At 40.9% G+C, this 22,616-nt stretch overlaps 1 protein-coding gene across 1 annotated transcript in view; it reads right to left on the minus strand.

The window, feature by feature from the left end:
* Nucleotides 1-745: 745 nt before the first annotated feature.
* Nucleotides 746-22,616, minus strand: part of abcc4 (ATP binding cassette subfamily C member 4 (PEL blood group)) — a 349,901-nt gene continuing 328,030 nt past the window's right edge. Inside the window, exons 30-31 of the mRNA XM_063048526.1 lie at nucleotides 20,704-20,838; nucleotides 746-1,828 (exon numbers count right to left, since the gene is read on the minus strand). Coding sequence (XP_062904596.1) covers nucleotides 1,721-1,828; nucleotides 20,704-20,838 — 243 coding nt within the window. The 3' untranslated portion in view covers nucleotides 746-1,720. The remainder of the gene's footprint in view (nucleotides 1,829-20,703; nucleotides 20,839-22,616) is intronic.

The raw sequence follows: 22,616 nt of genomic DNA on the forward strand, positions 1-22,616 counted from the left end.
CAGTACATTTCTCATCAGCTTGGCTGCAGGAGCTGCCGGGAGGTGACGTGATACCTTAGGGGCTCCACTCCGGATTTGTGTAGGGTTTACTCCTTAGCCTTCTCTTCTCTCAAAGATACCCAGAAGGCAGTGGGATCTGTAACCCTGGATAGGGGCCCATACCGGGTACTGTCAGCTGGAGCCAGCTGAGCCCGGGACCCATGTAAGGCAGGGGTCGTCACGCCCTGTAGTAGTGACATATGGAGCCACTACCCACTACCAAGGAAGGAGGATAGCCAGAAGGTAAAAGATGGAGCCAGGTGGGTGGGAAAAGTAAAGGGCTGGACAGGAAGGAATCTGATAGGAGAGGGGAGTGGACCATGGGAGAAAGGGAAGAAGGAGGCACATCAGGGGGAGAGATTTTTTTTAAACTGGACTGAGAAATCTATGTTCATGCCATCTGGTTGGAGGCAACCCAGATAGAATATGAGGTGTTGCTCCTCCAGCATAAAAGTTGCCTCATCGTGGTGTAACAGGAAGACATGGTAATGGAAATAGGTACTAAAATGATTGGCCACCAGGAAGTTCTGCTTTTGGCGGATGGAGAAGAGGTGCTCCATGGAATATTCAAATGGGGTTCCTCTAGTTGGGATGTGTCATCATTGTAAATGTATAATAATGTAAATTTACCTGACTATATCCCAACTGTTAAAATAGGTGATTATAACAATAAACAAATACAGTTTCAGTTGTTGTGTTTAAGTATAAAATGTTGTGTCAGGAGAGTGAGATTCTCTTGGACTCTCCTGTGAATAAACACCTGCAGTACAGTATATATTTTCCAGATACAGCTTCCATATGGCTCAGTTTTAGTCAGTCACAACAAAGACCATTTGTACAGCTTCACTAATTTTTATTACAACTATAAGGCATCAAGTATTTCCAAATGGAGTAGCCATTTCTGGTGGAGACTAAACGAATCATTTCAACTGTCTTATATACAAAGCAGTATTCAAAAATTGTATTGGTTCGAAATTCAGTTTAAATTGACATATTTGCAAAAGTAATGTAGTATAAAGTTTCCTGTCAACTACCGGACTTCCTTATAAACAACTAAATAAATTTAATCCTGTAAGTGTAGACATGTGATGCAGAGGTTATTGCTTGTGTGAATTAAATACTCTGGAAAAAACTGTCATTGAAGAACAAAATATCAACATTGCTGCAACTACAGCAGAAAAAAGGTTCAAGTAACAGTAAAATATTTGAATTTACTGGGCAACATATAATGAACCGTTTCAATGTTTGATCTTAGCATAAGTATTGAAAGTAAGTTGAGGAGGGAGTCAGAGACAATCTAAAGTGATGGCAGTCTCGTGCACATTCTATTCAAACCCAACTTGGATTATCCAGCGCCTCACAAAACATTACTAAAGGCCAAATATGTGTCCTCCCCCAAATTTTCAAGTTCTTTTCAATAACTGATAAATCTGACATCATTCTTAAAGGCAAATGTGAGTTTAGGCAGCAGTATATTTCTGTATAATATCAAGTTCAAATTTTATAGAACTAAATGCAGCAAATGGTAATAGAATCTGGCCCAGGAACAGAAGGGTGAATTATCCTGGTGCAATTTTTTTCTGCTGATTTGCAATTCATGTTTTTTTTAGTTAAAACAATCCTTTCCAGAGCATTTCCATTATTACTTGAATAAAGGTGCTCCACTGCCCCTTTCCTCTGCTCATAGTGAAGTCTCAAAGACAATACCACTAGAGAGTAAAACGGCAGAACCATTGGCTTCCATTTGGTCAGTCAGTGTTCCTTCCAAAGATTTCCTTTTCAAGTGCACCTGTCAAAACAAAGAAAAACACAATCCGAAACGTGTTCTTGAATATATTCATAATAGGATCATAATCCTATTGTTTCAAGTGAAAGAGAAGTTTAAAATTGCATTTTTCTTAGATTTCTTATTTGATTAAATGGAAGAAAAGAACAAAACTTTCTTCCTGAAACTATTTTTCTTAACTCATTCTATATAAAGCAAATAGATAATTTCCTCATATCTTCACTCCATGAGTAACATAGGCATTCAGGTCAAAACATCTTCAAAATTACAGCTTAGTCATGCTCAAATTGCTCGACTCTACCCCAAAACAAAGTAATCAACTTGATTGGCATTACATTCAGAACCTCCACCACAGCTGCACTTTGACTACAAAATCACTACAAGAACTCATCAAAGCTTCATCCGACAGTACCTCCTGAACATGTGACTTCTGCCAGTTGGAAAGAAAGATGGCAGGTGCTGGGATCTTTTCATTTTTAATGGGTCAACATCCCGGAATGCCCTCTCATGGACAGTGTGAAAGTACCTGCTACAACATCCCGGAATGCCCTCTCATGGACAGTGTGAAAGTACTTTTCATAACACAGGCTCTTTTATTCATGCACTGCAGCAGTTTAAGATGGGCTAGTGTAATTTTTGATCAATTGGACCTAAGTTCAATTTAAGCTTCATAGTTACGAGTAAATTTATTATCAAAGTGCATATATGTCTCCATATACTTTACTACCCTGAGATATTTTTTCTAACTTAACGGCATTCACAGAAAAAACAGAGAAACGCAACAGAATCAATGAAAATCTACAATGCAAAAAGTTTGAACAGTAAATGGGCTTTTCCCAACAAGTGCCAATTTCCTTCACTGTGCAGTAAATGGCTGAGTTTCAAACTGCGTTCATCAGTGGAAGGTGAAAGATTTCTGTTGAAATGTTGATCTCAGGAAAGATTTTCTTGTCAGGTGTTATTTGAACAGGAACAAAACATAACTAAATTTGCAACTTATGTTGGTGATTTTAATAATTAGTTATTGAGCAACACAGTTGCTAGATATTCAGAATAATCCAACAGTCTTTTTATACCTTTTTATACATTAAAGTATTATTCCTGTAATTCAGAAAAGGTTAGAAATCAGCTTCACAGTGGATTATCTAGGAATTAAGAAGATCAGTGCATGGATTTAGGGTGGATTTGACAATCATGATCACTGTGATGCAGTTAGATACATACTATAAGGTAAGGTTTCCAATGCGAAGTGTCTGGAGAGTGGAACAGATAATTAGACACAGGTCCAGTATATTCTATCCTTCATTCATCTCACAAAATACATTTATGTTAAAATTAATCAAAATTAGATACATTTATCTTGCGGTCTCATTCAAAAATGATTTGTGAAAAGGATAATAGATTGAAGAATCAACATCATAGTTCCAATTGTCTGACCTGTATTGTCTTCAAATATAAGTTTCCATTGGGAAAATCAGATCAGATCAGTTAATTTATTTTGATTAATCTTCAGCAATAAGCAATGGAATACAAAACGCTGAAGTAATGGAAATATAATATTAGTAAAATTAGTTTCTGATTTTGACAGAGTTGGGAAAAACCTCCACATACTGTACTTAGGCATCCAACAATCAAAAGACTCAATCAACCTTTCACGCCATCCAGCTAATGCCATAGAAAACACCTACAAAACATCTGTTTTAATATCTAAATTTAGATGAAGATGTTCTACATGCATTGCTTTCTTCTAAATGACAGGGATACCTCCTTTGAGGGACGTACCATTTTCTCCGTGGTAATCAGTTGCTGCAGTAACTGGTTTGATGTTAGTCTCATTACAAGTTAATTTGATTTAATATCGCACTTACTCTTCTTGGAAGTGCCATCTTACTCTAAACCAGGAGTTCCCAACCTGGGGCCCACAGACCCTTGCTCAATGGCATTGGTACATAGAAACATAGAAACATAGAAAATAGGTGCAGGAGTAGGCCATTCGGCCCTTCGAGCCTACACCGCCATTTATTATGATCATGGCTGATCATCCAACTCAGAACCCAGCCTTCCCTCCATACCCCCTGACCCCTGTAGCCACAAGGGCCATATCTAACTTCCTTTTAAACATAGCTAATGAACTGGCCTCAACAGTTTGCTGTGGCAGAGAATTCCACAGATTCACCACTCTCTGTGTGAAGAAGTTTTTCCTAACCTCGGTCCTAAAAGGCTTCCCCTCTATCCTCAAACTGTGACCCCTCGTTCTAGACCTCCCCAACATCGGGAACAATCTTCCTGCATCTAGCCTGTCCAATCCCTTTAGGATCTTATACGTTTCAATCAGATCCCCCCTCAATCTTCTAAATTCCAACGAGTACAAGCCCAGTTCATCCAGTCTTTCTTCATATGAAAGACCTGCCATCCCAGGAATCAATCTGGTGAACCTTCTTTGTACTCCCTCTATGGCAAAGATGTCTTTCCTCAGATTAGGGGACCAAAACTGCACACAATACTCCAGGTGTGGTCTCACCAAGGCCTTGTACAACTGCAGTAGTACCTCCCTGCTCCTGTACTCGAATCCTCTCGCTATAAATGCCAGCATACCGTTCGCCTTTTTCACCGCCTGCTGTACCTGCATGCCCACTTTCAATGACTGGTGTATAATGACACCCAGGTCTCGTTGCACCTCCCCTTTTCCTAATCGGCCACCATTCAGATAATAATCTGTTTTCCTATTTTTGCCACCAAAGTGGATAACTTCACATTTATCCACATTAAATTGCATCTGCCATGAGTTTGCCCACTCACCCAACCTATCCAAGTCACCCTGCATCCTCTTAGCATCCTCCTCACTGCTAACACTGCCACCCAGCTTCGTGTCATCCGCAAACTTGGAGATGCTGCATTTAATTCCCTCATCCAAGTCATTAATATATATTGTAAACAACTGGGGTCCCAGCACTGAGCCTTGCGGTACCCCACTAGTCACCGCCTGCCATTCTGAAAAGGTCCCGTTTATTCCCACTCTTTGCTTCCTGTCTGCTAACCAATTCTCCACCCACACCAATACCTTACCCCCAATACCGTGTGCTTTAAGTTTGCACACTAATCTCCTATGTGGGACCTTGTCAAAAGCCTTTTGAAAATCCAAATATACCACATCCACTGGTTCTCCCCTATCCACTCTACTAGTTACATCCTCAAAAAATTCTATGAGATTCGTCAGACATGATTTTCCTTTCACAAATCCATGCTGACTTTGTCCGATCATTTCACCGCTTTCCAAATGTGCTGTTATCACATCCTTGATAACTGACTCCAGCAGTTTCCCCACCACCGACGTTAGGCTAACCGGCCTATAATTCCCCGGTTTCTCTCTCCCTCCTTTTTTAAAAAGTGGGGTTACATTAGCCACCCTCCAATCCTCAGGAACTAGTCCAGAATCTAACGAGTTTTGAAAAATTATCACTAATGCATCCACTATTTCTTGGGCCACTTCCTTAAGCACTCTGGGATGCAGACCATCTGGCCCTGGGGATTTATCTGCCTTCAATCCCTTCAATTTACCTAACACCACTTCCCTACTAACATGTATTTCGCTCAGTTCCTCCATCTCACTGGACCCTCTGTCCCTTACTATTTCTGGAAGATTATTTATGTCCTCTTTAGTGAAGACAGAACCAAAGTAATTATTCAATTGGTCTGCCATGTCCTTGCTCCCCATAATCAATTCACCTGTTTCTGTTTGCAGGGGACCTACATTTGTCTTTATCAGTCTTTTCCTTTTTACATATCTATAAAAGCTTTTACAGTCCGTTTTTATGTTCTCTGCCAGTTTTCTCTCATAATCTTTTTTCCCCTTCCTAATTAAGCCCTTTGTCCTCCTCTGCTGAACTCTGAATTTCTCCCAGTCCTCAGGTGAGCCACTTTCTCTGGCTAATTTGTATGCTACTTCTTTGGAATTGATACTATCCCTAATTTCTCTTGTCAGCCACGGGTGCACTACCTTCCTTGATTTATTCTTCTGCCAAACTGGGATGAACAATTGTTGTAGTTCATCCATGCAACCTTTAAATGCCTGCCATTGCATATCCACCGTCAATCCTTGAAGTGTCATTTGCCAGTCTATCTTAGCTAATTCATGTCTCATACCTTCAAAGTTACCCCTCTTTAAGTTCAGAACCTTTGTTTCTGAATTAACTACGTCACTCTCCATGTTAATGAAGAATTCCACCATATTATGGTCACTCTTACCCAAGGGGCTTCTCACGACAAGATCGCTAATTAACCCTTCCTCATTGCTCAAAACCCAGTCCAGAATAGCCTGCTCTCTAGTCGGTTCCTCGACATGTTGGTTCAAAAAACCATCCCGCATACATTCCAAGAAATCCTCTTCCTCAGCACCTTTACCAATTTGGTTCACCCAGTCTACATGTAGATTGAAGTCACCCATTATAACTGCTGTTCCTTTATTGCACACATTTCTAATTTCCTGTTTAATACCATCTCCGACCTCACTACTACTGTTAGGTGGCCTGTACACAACTCCCACCAGCGTCTTCTGCCCCTTAGTGTTACGCAGCTCTACCCATATCGATTCCACATCTTCCCGGCTTATGTCCTTCCTTTCTATTGCGTTAATCTCTTTTTTAACCAGCAACGCCACCCCACCTCCCCTTCCTTCGTGTCTATCCCTCCTGAATATTGAATATCCCTGAACGTTGAGCTCCCATCCCTGGTCACCCTGGAGCCATGTCTCTGTGATCCCAACTATATCATAATCATTAATAACAATCTGCACTTTCAATTCATCCACCTTATTACGAATGCTCCTTGCATTGACACATAAAGCCTTCAGGCACTCTTTTACAACTCTCTTAGCCCTTTTTAATGCTTGCCCTGGATTTGTCGGCCTGCCACTTTTACTTTTCCCCTTTGTACTTTTTGCTTCTACGCTCACTTTACACCCCTCTGTCTCTCTGCACTGGTTCCCATCCCTCTGTTGTGAACTAACCTCCTCACACCTAGCCGCTTTAATTTGATTCCCACCCCCCAACCATTCTAGTTTAAAGTCACCTCAGTAGCCCCCGCTAATCTCCCTGCCAGGATATTGGTCCCCCGAGGATTTAAGTGTAACCCGTCCTTTTTGTACAGGTCACACCTGCGCCAAAAGAGGTCCCAATGATCCAAAAACTTGAATCCCTGCCCCCTGCTCCAATCCCTCAGCCACGCATTTATCCTCCACCTCATCGCATTCCTACTCTCACTGTCGCGTGGCACAGGCAGTAATCCCGAGATTACTACCTTTGCGGTCCTTTTTCTCAACTCCCTTCCTAGCTCCCTATATTCTTCTTTCAGGACCTCATCCCTTTTCCTACCTATGTCATTGGTACCTATATGTACCAGGACCTCTGGCTCTTCACCCTCCCACTTCAGGATATCTTGGACACGATCAGAAATATCCCGGACCCTGGCACCAGGGAGGCAAACTACCATCCGAGTCCCTGGACTGCGTCCACAGAATCGCCTATCTGACCCCCTTACTATCGAGTCCCCTATCACAACTGCCCTCCTCTTCCTTGCCCTACCCTTCTGAGCTACAGGGCCAGACTCTGTGCCGGAGGCAGGGCCACTGTCGCTTCCCCCGGGTAAGCTGTCCCCCCCAACAGTACTCAAACAGGAGTACCTGTTGTTAAGGGGCACAGCCGCCGGGGTACTCCCCATCACCTTCCTTTTCCCCTTCCCCCTCCTAACCGTGACCCACATGGCATAAAAAGGTTGAAAACCACCGCTCTAAAACTACCCATATGGCAACTTAAGCAATTATAACTCCCGTTCCTGAGACTTGAAAGAGTTCTGCATGCCCTAACACAAATTGAACTGGTCTTTTATTACAGAGTAAGCAAAACCTTGGATGGCAGCCCACCTAGGAGAAGGAAAACTCTGCTCTTAAACCTCTGATGTCTTGCGGCCATACCCACCCATGGGAAAGGCTTTGGGAGTAAACCCCGAGAAAGAAATCCAGAGCCAAGGCCCCTAAGGCAGTTTGATGTTGTTGACAACTTCACTCTGGCAACCTCTGCGATGACACTGGTGCCAAGCTGTATCGGCACTTGCCCTTCCCTTGGACTACACCAGTGATGTGGAGAGGAGGAACCCACTGTACGGGCAACAGCCGATTCTTCAAATCTTCCTGCCCAGGCTTGCGCCCTGGAGAGGACACAGTTGCATACCCATGATCCCCTGGGATCGACGGCTGCCTACTACTCTAAGCAAAACCATCCTCTCTACACAAATGTTTTATTTTAAACTGCACAATTTTAACTGCTTTCACCTACATTTCAAACATCTTACAACATTTTACCTTGCAGTTATATGATTAAAGCTCTAAACACAAGAGGTTCTGCAGATGCTGGAAATCCAGATTAACATGTACAAAATGCTAAAGGAACTCAGCAGGTCAGGCAGCATCTATGGAGATGAATAAACTGTTGACATTTCAGGTCGAGACCCTTCATTGGGACTGGAAAGGAAGGAAGGAGAAGGTGGGGGAGGGGAAGAAGTACAAGCTAGAAGGTGATAGGTGAAACTCGGGGGTGGGGGAGGGGGATGTGCTACGAAGCTGGGAGGTGATAGGTAGAAAAGATAAAGGACTGAAGAAATAATCTAATAGAGAGGAGCATGGACCATGGAAGAAAGGGAAGTAGATGGGGCTCCAGGGAGAAGTGATCAGCAAGTGAGGTGAAGAGGTAAGAGGGGAGCCAGAGTGGGGAATGGGAAAAGAGGGAAGGGGGAAGGGGAAAAGTACTAGAAGTTAGAGAAATCGATGTTCATGCCATCAGATTGGAGGCTAACTAGATGGAATATGAAGAGTTGTTCCCCCACCCTAAGGGTGGTCTCATCATGTCAGTAAAGAAGGCCATGCATGGACTGATATGTTGGAATGGGAATGGGAATTGGAATTAAAATGATTGGCCCCCAGGAAACCCAGCTTTTTGCAGACAGAGTGAAGTTGCTGGATAAAGTAGTCCCAATCTACATAGGGTCTCAACAATGTAGAGGCTGCATTGGGAGCACTGGATACAGTAGATGATCCCAACAGATTCGCAGGTGGAGTGTTGCTTCACCGGGTAGGACTATTTGAGGCCCTAAGGTAAGGGAGGAGGTGAATGGGGCAGGTATAGCACTTATTCTGCTTGTAGGGCTAAGTTCCAGGAAGAAGGCTGGTGGGGAGGGAAAATAGACAAGGGAATCATGGAGGAAGCGAATCCTTGTGGAAAGCAGAGAGTGGGAAAGAGATAAAGTCGTATTTGGTTGTAGGATCTCCTTGGCAAAAGTTGTGGAGGATGATGTGTCAGATGTGGAATGCTCATGGGTGGTGGGTAAGGACAAGAGGGACTCTATCCCTGTTAAGGTAGTGGGAAGATGGGGTGAGGTTGGATGTCTGGGAAATAAAGGATATGAGGGTGAGGGTGGCATCAATGGTAGAGGAAGGGAAACCCCGTCCTTTTGTAAAAGGAGAACATCTCTGATGTTCTGGAGAGTCTTGTCCAGTTACAGATATGACAGAGACGAAGGATCTGAATAAATAGAAAGGCATTTTTACAGGTGGGACAAAATATAGTCAAGATAGCTGTGAGAGTCTGTAGGTTTATAAAAGATATCAGTAGACAGTTTGTCTCCAAAGATGGAGACAGAGAGATCGATAAAGGGAAGAGAGGTGTCAGAAACGGACCAAATGAATTTTAAACTCCTAATTAAACTCTGACTATGCAGCAGTGTACAGGCAAGACCTGCTAGACACACTCAACATTTTAACTAGTGACTCATAAGTTTGCACTAAACCTATCAGTCATTCAAACAAGCTAGTAAATTCATTATTCCATAGAGTCGAGGGAGGGAAAATAGATCACAAAGCTAGCAGCCTAGTTGGTAGCACTTAACATGTTGTATAGTCACATCATTGCATTGCACTCCCCATCTGAAGCTCATTGGACAGACTAGAGATACATTTCAAGGCAAGCTTACTTGCTTGCCAGTTTGTACGAAACCACAGCACACAAGATTTCAAGTAGCCCCGTTTTCCAAGCCATTGTATAAAAATGTCTAAAATATCTCCAGTACATATTCCCTGGCTGCTCAGGTCAGGTCTATACAGTATAAATCTGGTAAATAATTTTCTCAAGCAACAAATCTGCATTTACTAAAGACCAAAGCAAGCTTTTACTTTCCATCGTATTGCTGGCCCCATTGTTTATGCAACTACTTAGAGAAGTAATGCACGGGAGAATTTAAAGCAAATGTCTTAACACCTTTCATTGCACAGAAATTGTAATAATTATTGATCATACATGCTGATACATTTTAATGCTTTATCAATATCAAATAGTATGAAGAAAGTATTGCTATGATAAGTAAAATCATTTTTGCTGTTGAATTGAAAGATAAATGAAAAACAGGGTAACAAAAGGCAAGTAAATCTAGTTCCTGCACAAGGATTTCTCATTTTCTAACATGAAATGAACAAAATAGGTTTGACAGTAATATCAGATTAGAACCAGGACATTGTCAGAAGCATGACTGACAAGTGTAGATACCTCAGTATTATTTGTATTAAATCTCTGCATTGAATTTGTTGCGTAAAGCAATTTTTTGAGTTGGTAAATCAGTGCGATGAAGAGAACGACTACAATAAAAAAAAGCAACCAGACAATGACCAAACCAAGCAACATTCTGAAAATGTAAAAAAGTGATACTGAAGTAATAAGGTAGTCATATGCTGGGCCTTTCAATTATTATAGTCTATCAAATTCTACTTGTGCTGAGGCAGATGTAGGTCCTCCGATAAACGCAAAACCTGAATAAAAAGGAAATGAAATAATATCAGGTCTTACTGTTTTTTAATGGCCACATTCTAGCCATTTTTCACACTTCCTTGGCATCTCTGTTCTTTGACAAGTAAACATAACACAAATGAATTGATGCCAAGGCTACTTCAACTTTATCTGAAATGTATTCAAGAGAAAGAATACATTAATAAAAGATGTATTTACACAACATATATAAAATCTTTTTCCTTTGATCTTTAGAGTGTAGTCAGTTGGTTAAAAATATGACTATCAAGTCCTGGAATTAATCTGATCTCTGTCTGTTCTGGTCGCCTTTAATACAGCTTGACATAAAGGCTTATTGAAAAGCAGATCAATTTTGAACTTTAAATCAAGTACTTCTCAAAGAGGCATGCTATTCCACAACTATTTTAAAAAATGAAATTATTTTGTTTTTCTAAGGAATACGGAAAGCAATCAAGCAGGATTTGGCAACAGCTTGGAATACTGGAACTTTTTCCCACCATCCTTTTGTAGCCCTTTATTTACCACCATATTGTAAAAAATTTTAGCAACTTACCAAGCTGAAAACTAACCTCTTATATTCTTAATTAGAGCTAGTTACCAGCGACAACTTGCTGACTAGGAGCTTTGGAGCCAGAATACAAAAAAGATGCATTTCCTGATGAAGTGATACATTTAATTGTACAAATTGCAATGGCCAGGAAGAAAGTAATACACAATCTTCAAGCATAGCAAATAGAGAACACAATTAATACACTGAATTGACTAATTACAATTAACAGCAGAAAAAATACTGTGGTTTACTAATATGTTTGTTATGAGGGCAGATTTTCTGAAGCTCTGTCTGTAACTGCTAGTGTTTAAACACCTTCTCTGCTTGGAAGGTCAGCAATGCAGATTACACTTCTCAGCTGAAGTCCCTGTAGGACCTGTGCTGGCACGATTAGCTCTCCATAAAATTACAGGGGCGAGTAGTTTTTGTTTTCATTTCTGATCACTTTTCATTTTGCAACTAACCAAACCCAGTCTTGTCCGTACCTGACATCAAAATGATGAAATATGCAGCAGGAGCTATAGAATATTACTGAGGAGTAATACTCTCATAAACTCAATCACACAAACCCATGAAAGCTCAGTTACTTGAAGCACTGATCTCGATCTCTCTACAAGGACTCATATGAAGGAAGAGCTGGCTGCTGTAAGGCAAAAAGGAAATCACTGGAAAATGTAGTGTTCCCAGAGTGGTTTCCCTGAAAGCTGACAACAAGGGATCCTACTGGCTTTCAAAATTGTTCAACAATGCCATTGGTACAGTACATCATGTATCTAAAAACCTTGGCCAGAAACAATAATCGGTCATTATCATATGCAAATATGGTAAGTCAACCAATGATCCAGGAATCTACAGGCAACATCCCTCTTGTGCACCATCTACAAACTTCAAGATCACATCAAACTCTGAAGAAATATTGCTGATTGTAAACTGGTAAAAAGCTTTGCATGTCCAGGAGATGAATTCCTCACTAGAGGTACCCAGCCTCTGACCTGCCCTTCAGTCCACATGTGGCTACTCCAATTTCATTTCTGGACAACACTGACTCCCTAAGACTTTTTTGGTGGAAAAGTTGGAGATGGTCAATCCCATTATGGATGCACATATATTAGACTAAAAAAATCAGAGAGCTTTCTTTTAAACTAAGAGTAATAAGTCTTCTAATAGGAATTTGAGGAGAGGATATGTAAGCAAATCACAAAAGTAAAAGGAATAGGGTTATAGTATTGAGGTATTTTAATTTTCAGAATATTAGAAGGATTAGAGCTTAGATGGAGTGAAATTTACTAACTACATCCAGCACAGGTTGTTGAGATATTATGTAGGTAGTCCTATTGCTGAAGGGGTTATGCTTCATATTATCTTAGGAAATTAAACCAGGCAGATAGTGAAGGTGTTGGTTAGAAAACACTTTGCAAACAATTCTGTAAGTTTCAGGGTTCAAGATTAAAATCAGAATCTGGTTTATTATCCCTGACAGATGATGTACTTTTTTGATTTGTGGCTACAGTATACAGTATAAGGCATAAAATTTACTCTAAGTTATAATTAAAAAATGTTGCAAAAGAGGAAGAAACTGTTCCTAAAACATTAAGTGTGGGTCTTCAGGCTCCTATACTTCCTCCCTGATGGTAATAATGAGACAAGGACGTGTTCCAGATGGCAAGGGTCATTAATGATGGAAAGGGATAAAGTTGGTCAGTTAAATCATTAAATTAAGGTAGACTGCATTAGAGAGGACATGAGGATAGCAGATTGGGAGCAAATACTTGCAAGTAAAACAATATCTAAAACGTGGGAGACTTGGAAGACAGAGTTAGGAACAATTCAGGGACAGCGTGTTTCAGTAAAGATTAAAGAAAATGGTGGCAAGATTAGGGAACCTTGTATGACAAAGGTTAAAAGGTGACAGGAAAAATAAAGGAAGCATAGGGGAGATATAGTCATCTACAATCAAGCTAGTCATTTGAAGAATATAGAGGGTGTAGGTGAGCAGCAATATTAAGGAAAACCTTAAGTTATTCTATATTAGAGCAAGAAGATAGCGACGGATAGAATATGTATCCTTTGGGACTGAAAGGGTAATCTATGTGTGGAGCCAGATGGTGTGGATATGTTTGTACACGAATACTTCTTGTCTGTATTCACCAAGGAGAAAAATGTGGAGGATTGCATGTTCAAGGGTGGATTCATTGATTGTCTAAGCCATGTAGGTACTGAGAAGGTGGAGGTGGTAGATGTCTTGATTTACATAAGGGAAAGATGAGATCTATCCGAGGAAGCCATAGGAAATAAAGGACGAGACTGCAGGGACTGTGACAGAGATTTCTGCATCTTTGCTACCCAGAAAAAATACAAAATACTGGAGGATAGCTGATGTTGGTCCTTTATTTAAAAAGGGCAGCAGGGATAAAGCAGGTAACTGTAGGCCTTATAATCAGAGATAGAGAAGTTACTGGAGGTTAAAGGACATAATTTTTGCTCATTTGGAAAGGCAGGGAATGATCGGGGCTTTTACCCAGTATGGCCTTGCGAGAGGGAAATCTTTTCTCAGAGTTTTTTGCGAAGAGGAGGTAACTAAGGTGACCGACAAAAGCAGGGTAGTAGGTGTCATCTCTACAGATTTCAGTAAGGCACTTGACAAGGATCCAGGTCTGGAAGGTCAAGACACATGGGATCCAAGGTGAAATGGACAACTGGATCCAGAAGTGGATCGTTCAAAGGAGGGAGAAGATGGTGGTAAAAATCTGTGACCAGTGATATAGAGTGTGTTGAAAAGGTATTCAGTCCCCCCAACTATTTTCACATTTTATCGTCTTATTTTCTAAATTTAAAATATATCAAAGCAGGATTTTTTGAGCTAATCTACAAAACATTGTGCATTACATCAAATCGAAAGAAAAATTAATTAAAAAAACAAAATTGTGACGCTGAAAAACAATTCATCCCCTTTGTAATTACTATGCTAATTTTCCGCAGGTGCAATACTGTATATTACCTTCACAGCTCACCCAAATTATTGATATAGAAAATTAGAGGGACACCTGTTTTCAATGAATTCATAAGAACAAACAAACCTTCACTCTGTTGGATCCAACAGTATGATAGATTTTCAAAAGACCAAACCAAAATGAAGACAAAGGAGCACGTAAGATAAGTCAGCGAAATTATAATAGAGGAGCACAAGACCATACTGAATATACTGTTCTTCGGAGCTCAGTGCAGTCCATCGTAAAAAGGAGGAAAAATATGAAACCACAGCCACACTGCCTAGGTCAGGCTTCCCTCTAACCTTAGTTGCTGGAGAATAATTATACTTGTAAAAGAGACTACTGTGATGCCAACAGTCACTCTGAGTGAACTGCAGAAGTCAGAGTCTGCAACTGGAGATGAAGTTCTTGGCTTCACAATCTCTAAGGCCTTCCACAAAAAGGATATTTATGGAAGAGTGGCAAGGACGAGGCCCCGGCTAAAAAAAGCACATCCTTGCCTGTAAAGACTTTGAAAAGTGTCACTTGGAAGATACTGTAATGATATGGAAGAAGGTCTTGTGGTCGGATGAGACTAAAGTGGAATCGTTTGGCTTCAACACTAAGCGATATGTGTGGCTTTATTCAAATACTGCACATCAGCCAGGTACCATGATCCCTATTGTAAAATACGATGGAAGTACGAGGGTGCTCTTCAGCAGTAAGGACTGGTAATCTGGTCAGGATTGATGGGCAGATAATTTGTTTTTCAACAGGACAACAACCCAAAGCACACTATCAGGGCAATCATGAAGTAGGTTCAAAAGAAGAAAATTGATGTCCTTGAGTGGGCCAGTCAGAGTCCTGACCTTAACCCCATTGAACATCTCTGGCAAGACCTCAAGATAGCCCAACTAATGTGGCACAGCTTGAGCAATTTTGCAAGGAGGAATAGGTAAATATTGATCCATCACATTGTGCAAAACTAATAGAGACTTATCCAATAAGTAACAGCTGCAAAAGCCGATTCAACTAATTACTCATCAAAGGGGGAATCACAGACAAGAGAAAATCTGCAGATGTTGGAAATCTGAGCAATACACTCAAAATGCTGGAGGAACTTAGCAGACCAGGCAGCATCTATGGAAAAAAGGACAATCAACGTTTCGGGCTGAGACCCTTCCTACAGTTGATGTTTCAGGCCGAAACGTTGTCTGTCCTTTTTTCCCATCGATGCTGCCGGGCCTGCTGAGTTCCTCCAGCATTTTGTGCGTGTGGATCAAAGGGGGAGGAATATTTCTAAGCTACTGACATTTCAGGTTTTGAATCTTTAGTTTTTCATGCTTTATAATTTTTCCTAATTCAAATAAAAATTCTCAATTAAATTGATCAAAACCCCTGGTTGTAATACAAATTTTTCCGAACAAAGGGTTGTGCATGAATAGTTTACAAGGCACTGTACCTCAGGGACTGGCACTGGGACTTCTGCTGTTCATGATGTACAATAATGATTTGGATGTGAATGAAGGAGCGAGTTTGTGGGGGACGCAGAACATTGCTTAGGGTTACAGCAGGGCAGACTGTAGGTCAGTTGGAATGTTTGGTATAGCACTAATGGAATTTAATCCCAACACGAGTAAGTACATTTTGTGAAATCAAATAGGGGTAGTATATATGCAGTAAGTGAGGGGGCATTAAGGAATGTACATGAACCTCACAGACCAAGTCCACAGTTCCCTGAAAGTATCAACAGTGTTGAATGGTGATGATCAAAATCTTTTCCCTGCAGGAATGAAATCAAAGACAAGAGGGCATGCTTTTAAGGTGAGAGGTAGGGGATTCAAAAGGAATCTTTGAGTTAAGTTTTTTTTAAACACAGAGAGTGGCTGACATCAGGAATGCATTGGCAGAGGAAGAAGAGGAATCAAATATGATTACTACATTTAAGAAGCATTTAGACAAACATTTAAATAGGCAAGGCATAGAAGGAAGCAGTGTTAATGTGGGAAAGTGTATTTAGTGTAGATGAGCAAAGTCAGCCTGCAATGGAAACACAACATCTCAGTATAGGGCTTCAGTTATGTGGAAGGAGAGAGTTAAATTAAATATAGTTGAAAGGACTAAAGTGGTATTGGGTGATGTTGGAAAATAGATTAGAATAGATGGGGACAGGCCAAAGAGGGACCACAAGGAATACAAATACCTACATGAAATATAAATAAAGTTGGTTAGGAGCATGTATACGGTAATTAGTAGAATAATGAAGCAATGGCAAAAGGGAAAACAGTAGTGGAATAGAAAAATAGTAAAAAGATATTTGTTACGGACAGAGAAGATACTCTCGAAGGTTTAAGGGCAAAATCAATTTGGTCAGACTTCAGGAGCAAGAAAGGAGCTATGGTGTCCAAAACTGTGATTGAGATAAAGGAGCAAAACTACAGAAATTGGGAGATTTCAATTACTCCAGGATCAATTGGAGAAGTATTTAAAGTGAAGAAACAGAGGACTTTCTGAAATGCCCAGTGGATAAAAAGGAGAGGAAACATAATCAGACAGGTCAATCAAAGTGGGAGAATAGTTGGGGACCAGTGATCATCAAATCATACAGTTGATGATAATAAAGGGGAGCAGCAAAATAACTACGGAGTACAACCTCTACATTTCAGGAGAGCTAATTTCCATGGGAAGAGATTAGAAAGTGTTCCTGGTAAACTGAACCAGAGTATTAGTAAACAACAGTGGAACAATGGGTCATTTTTAAAGAGGAGGGCTTAGAAATGCCATTGCACAACCACTGCCTCCAGGTAAAAATACAAAGCCATGCATTTCCAACAGACACAACCCAGCATATGCATACAATTTTGTGCGCATTTCTGGCTTGTCAGAAAACTTCCGTGTCTGTCTTTTGACAGGTTTTACTTAGTCTAACACCTTTTTCACAAAACAAAAATTGTCCCAAATGACGCCCACAGTAGAGTGACATGTAAAATGTGTTATCAGTAGGATCCTCGGAGAGATCAGTGTCATTCAGAGAGAATCATATTTACTGAATGAAAATACTGGTACAGTAGTACAGTACTAATGGACCTATATTTAAAAAGCTTTCTTTGTCTTTAGAGCGATTTCTTGCAACCTCAAAATCAGCCTTATGTGTGCCTACAGTGCTTTGTCTGCAGAGGTGATTTCACTGTCATTTTTAGCTTTCTAGCTTCAGGATTGTTCCAGACTGCACCATATGATCTCTGCCGCATCATGAAAATTTTCTGCCACTGCTGCATGAGGGAGGTCACCTAAATTCAATACTCAAGAACAGTGGTCCCCAACCACCGGGCCGCAAAGCATGTGCTACTGGGCCGCAAGGAAATGATATGATTTGGCGATATTTAACGATATAAGTCAGCGGCACCTTTCCTCATTCCCTGTCACGCCCACTGTTGAACTTGAACGCACACGAGGTCATTACCCATGCGAGGTCATCAATCAGTCATTAACCTGCAACTACTCGATGAGTAAAAAACAAATGTCGCTTGAGAGTTTCTTTGGAAGAGATAGTAGGGGACATAAAAGGCCTAACGATGATGTTAACGCAAAGACAGCTGAGGCCGAGACTGCAAAAAGAAAGAAAGCTTCCTTCAACAGAAAATACAATGAGTCGTACATAAAATATGGCTTTATTGCGACCGGTGACTCGAATGCTCCAAGCCCCCCGCGTGTGATATGTGGAGACAAGCTGTCTAATGAGGCAATGAAGCCCTCAAAACTGCTTTGGCACCTTGAGTCCAAGCACCCTGCACCTAAAGACAAACCCGTTGAAATTTTTGAGCGGAAAAAACGTGAGCAAGCGGGACAGAAGCAACTGCTGACAGCCTCCACCTCCACAAATGCTCCTGCTCTGAGAGCATCGTGCTTAGTGACTAGCCATATTGCTAAGGCTAAGGAGCCTTTCACTGTTGGTGAAGGATTGATTCTGCCTGCTGCCAAAGACATGTGCCGTGAACTGTTGGGAGAAGCTGCAGCTAACAAGATGGCACCGGTTTCTCTTACAGCTACCAGAGTTTCTAGGAGAATCGATGACATAGCGGAGGACATCGAAACACAGCTGTTGGAACGGCGTAACGAGTCTGGTTTCACTACCTGAATCAAAGAGGTTGCTCCTGAATGCCAGTCTACACATTCTGTCACACACAGGGAAATGCTGGCTCGCCAAAAAATGTCACCTGATCTTAACGGCGTATTGAGTGACGTTGTTGAAGTTATCAATCACATCAAAGCAAAAGCCCTGAACTCGCGTCTGTTTGAGCAGCTTTGCGAGGAAATGGATGCAGAGCACAAACGCCTTCCCTTACACACTGAAGTCAGGTGGCTATCAAGGGGGAGAGCCCTGGCCAGTGTTTTTGAGTTAAGAGAGCAGCTACAGAGATTTCTTTCAAGAAAAGAGTCACCACTGGCAGCACACTTCAGTGACAAGGAGTGGATAGCAAAACTCGCTTATCTGTGTGACATCTTCAACCTGCTCAATGAACTGTCTTCAAGTTGGCATATAAAGTGTCTGCTTTCAAAGATAAAGTGTCTGCTTTCAAAGATAAACTGGAACTGTGGGGACAGCGAGTGGACAGGGGCATATTTGACATGTTCCCAACATTAGCTGGGATTTTGGGAGAGACTGAGGCTTCTCACAGCTGGTGCACAATCACCTATCTTCCCTGTCAACAGAATTCGAGCGTTACTTCCCAACCGCAAATGACCCAAGACGTGCAAAGGAATGGGTCCATGACCCATTTGCGAATGACCCCAGTGAATCATCCATGTCAGCGCAGGAAGAAGAGCAACTCCTTGAGCTTGCAAATGATGGTGGACTGAAAAGTCTGTTTGACATAACATCTCTGCTGGCATTCTGGATCAAAGTCAAGGCTGAATATCCTGAGATAGCCACGAAAGCACTGAAAATGCTGCTTCCATTTCCAACATCATATCCCTGCGAAGCAGAGTTTTCTGCAATGAAAACTAAATTGCGAATAGACTGGACATAAGGAACTCCCTAATCACTATATTCACATGAGGAAAATATGCGCTGTGTGTTTAATATTAAATTCGTTAGATAAACCTTTTTAGAAATGAAATTGAGTATATTAGCCACTGATAAGTGACTTACAGTTGACTTATCACCTACATTCCGGTCATGATTACCACCAACCCTGCTGGTTGCCCGGTCCGCAAGAATATTGTCAATGCTAAACCAGTCCGCGGTGCAAAAAAGGTTGGGGACCCCTGCTCAAGAAGACTTCATCTACTTTTCGTTCAGCCCATAGAAGCAGAAAAAGCAGATTCCCTAAGTAGTCTGCACGTACTATAGCATGCATTCAGTCAAAACCTAGGAGGTGGTAAAGGATTGCTTACAGTATATTATAGTATGTCACTTTATGTTACCTGCAAAGATTGCAACTGCTAATTTTGTAAAAACTTGCAAGGCAAGCACAGAGAATGTCAGTGTTAGCATAAACCAACAACAGTATTTGTGAACCTCTTAAATGAAGGTCTTGTTCAGTGCTAAGGTGACTCGCAATGCTGTTTTAACATCAAAGGAGGAATGAGAAACAATTTCCAGGCTAAAATTTCTAACTATTATCTAAGTACCTTTTATACATTCTTTATAGTAATGTTTTACATACTTTCCTTTGTCTGCTGTGTCACGAAAGTAGATTTACCCAGAGGCAAGTTATAGACATAGTTATCTTACCTACAGAGAAAGGCAGATTTCCATGCTAGAAATTGAAAAATTTAGATACCAAAGTGCACTTTTCTAAATAATTGCAATTTTTAGAACCCTTCAGATTTCAATTGATCAGCACCAGTGTTTACTATCAGTTCTAAACTTATGTTTGCTCAATATGTCTCATTATACTAACAAATGTGCAGAGTTTGGTCATTAATGTTAAACATTTTGAATGTAAAAAATCAATAGTGTGAATCATATCATAAAGAGCTTTAGAAAAATTGAATACATGCTTTGTGCATTAACCACCAGTTGATACTTTTGGAGACATTTAATCAATTGTGCATATCACACTATGGTTTCAGTATGCTGCACCAGATAATACCCTCTGGATTCCAGACAAAAAATAAATCTATTTCAAATTCAGTTGAAATGGGCAAGGACAGATCTTCAGGACAGGGTTGAGTATTAAGGGGCATTCAATTCAAACATGCTCTCTCATGTTATCTGTGAGTGGTTGCTTTTAAAAATATATGTATTTTAAATGTTTGTGGCTTATTGCAAATGCAGAACTGTATCTTTCAACAGCTGGATCAAAGAAACTGTCAGAAAAGAAAAAATGGCTCAGCACCAACAATTCAAAAGCAGTACATTTCATGCTACTTTGAAACAAGTTGTGTTATGTAATTGATTAACTTATTGATTTCAAAACAAGTACGAAAAGAGTTGCAGTTAATCCTCACATGTAACTTAAATTTGTATAGGAAATGCAAACAATGGTTTTTCATATATAACCATACCTCTTTTGCTATCTTTGTCAGAGCAATTGCTTCAGCTTTGCCCAAGTGTTGAACCATTTTGTAGAAGAAACCATCCTTGTTCTCAAGAAGAACATATGGTTCCTCGTATTCAGCTACTCTTCCTTGATCCAGTACCTGTAGGTAACATTTAAAGCAAAAATATTCAAAAAGTATAGTCAACTAAAAATATTCTCGTATCAGACCCAGACAAAGTGAATGTGAAAGGAAAACAGAAAGACAGAAAATTCCAAACAAGGAATCTAGCAACTTTTACTTCTATACTGTGAATGTGTTTTGGGATGTTGGGCCTAAGATCTGACTTGAACTTTTAAACTCAGCTGTCTGGAAATGTTAATAGGTTGCACTGGTATTTTCAGCACAGCATAGTATTTTTTTCCCCAGTGTGCAGCATAATATTGCACTTCCTAGGTCTGAACCTGATACACATTTTAAATGATGAAATTGCATTATATTGATTCAAATCAGACTAGTTATTGGTCAGTCACAGAAAAGCCAGCTTTCGTTGCTTAATGTGCACCACTGTGATTTAAAATGAGCATTTTGTTCAATCATCTGCAGAATACTGCTGATTCTGAATCCCATTCCTACTGACCACAGAAAATGTGGGTGATGTCCATTATTCTATATCCACTCTCCAGATCTGCACACCACCATCCCAAAGTGCACCTGACAAGGTGTCAGTGAGTCATTGCCTTGGTCGGCTGCAGTTCTTCTTGTCAAGGCTATCCCAGAGTTCTGTGGGACAGGAAGCTCCAGCATTTAGACCCAATGATATGAAGGTCATTTTGTATATTTCTAGGTCATTATAGAAAGGAATCTGTATATGGTAGTGTTCTTATGCACCTGTACCAGTGTAGCTTAGGTGAGTGACTGGAAGAGTAACTGAAGATGTTACATACTATACACCTTGAAACTGGTGTATGCCAGTGCTAGAGAGAATGAACGCACAGGACTGATGGATTGTCTGCTATGTCCTGCCCTCATCCTGGCAAGTGGAGATTGTTCCACCCAGCAGCTGATTTGTTTCTTGTAGATGATAGAAAACCCCCAAAAAATCACTGGAGGATTTCTAGAGTCTGACCTTTCACAAACAAGAGAAAATCTGCAGATGCTAGAAATCCAAACAACACACACGAAATGCTGGAGGATCTCAGCAGGCCTGCAGCATCTATGGAAAAGAGTGCAGTTGACATTTCGGTCTGAGACCCTTCGGCAGAATCTGATCTTTGCTTGCTTGCAACCACAAGATATTGATGGTCAACGACTCCAAGAAAGGTAGGTGGTCAGACTCTCTCATGCTGGAGACGGCCATTACCTAGTAACCTCATGGCATGAATATTACTCAGTACTTAACAAATCATGGACATTGTCTGGGTCTTGTTGCAAAGTCTCCTTTGTTTGATGAGATGTTCATGGAACCGAACCCTGTACTAATCAAACGTGCACACCTCTGATCCCTTGATAGAAGGGAAGTCATTGATGAAGTAGTTTAAGACAGCTGGAATTTCGACACTGAGGTCCTCCTGACACTGAGGTTCTGGGGTTGGGATGACTAATCTGCGATAGCCACAACCATCCTCCCTCGTGCACGGTTATGACTCCAGCTACTGGAGTCCTTTCCCTAAGATGCCCATTGACATCAGTTTTACCAGAAGCTCTGATGTCACATTTGGGTCAAAGGAGTCACATCGCCTCTGGCAGTCAGCTCCTTGTTTGAAACAAGGCTGTGATGAGGGCTGGAGCTAAGCGGTCTAAGATGCAAGCACTTGACTCACCAAGGCTATAAATGCAATAATGCGGATAGATAATTACTAGTAAGCAAGGAGTTGGTGGGCTGAAGGGCTGAAGGGCTCGATGATTTCAAGCCCAAACTAGGCATCAGTGAATAAGTA

Source organism: Mobula hypostoma, chromosome 5 (assembly GCF_963921235.1).
Source record: "Mobula hypostoma chromosome 5, sMobHyp1.1, whole genome shotgun sequence".
Classification (NCBI taxonomy): domain Eukaryota; kingdom Metazoa; phylum Chordata; class Chondrichthyes; order Myliobatiformes; family Myliobatidae; genus Mobula; species Mobula hypostoma.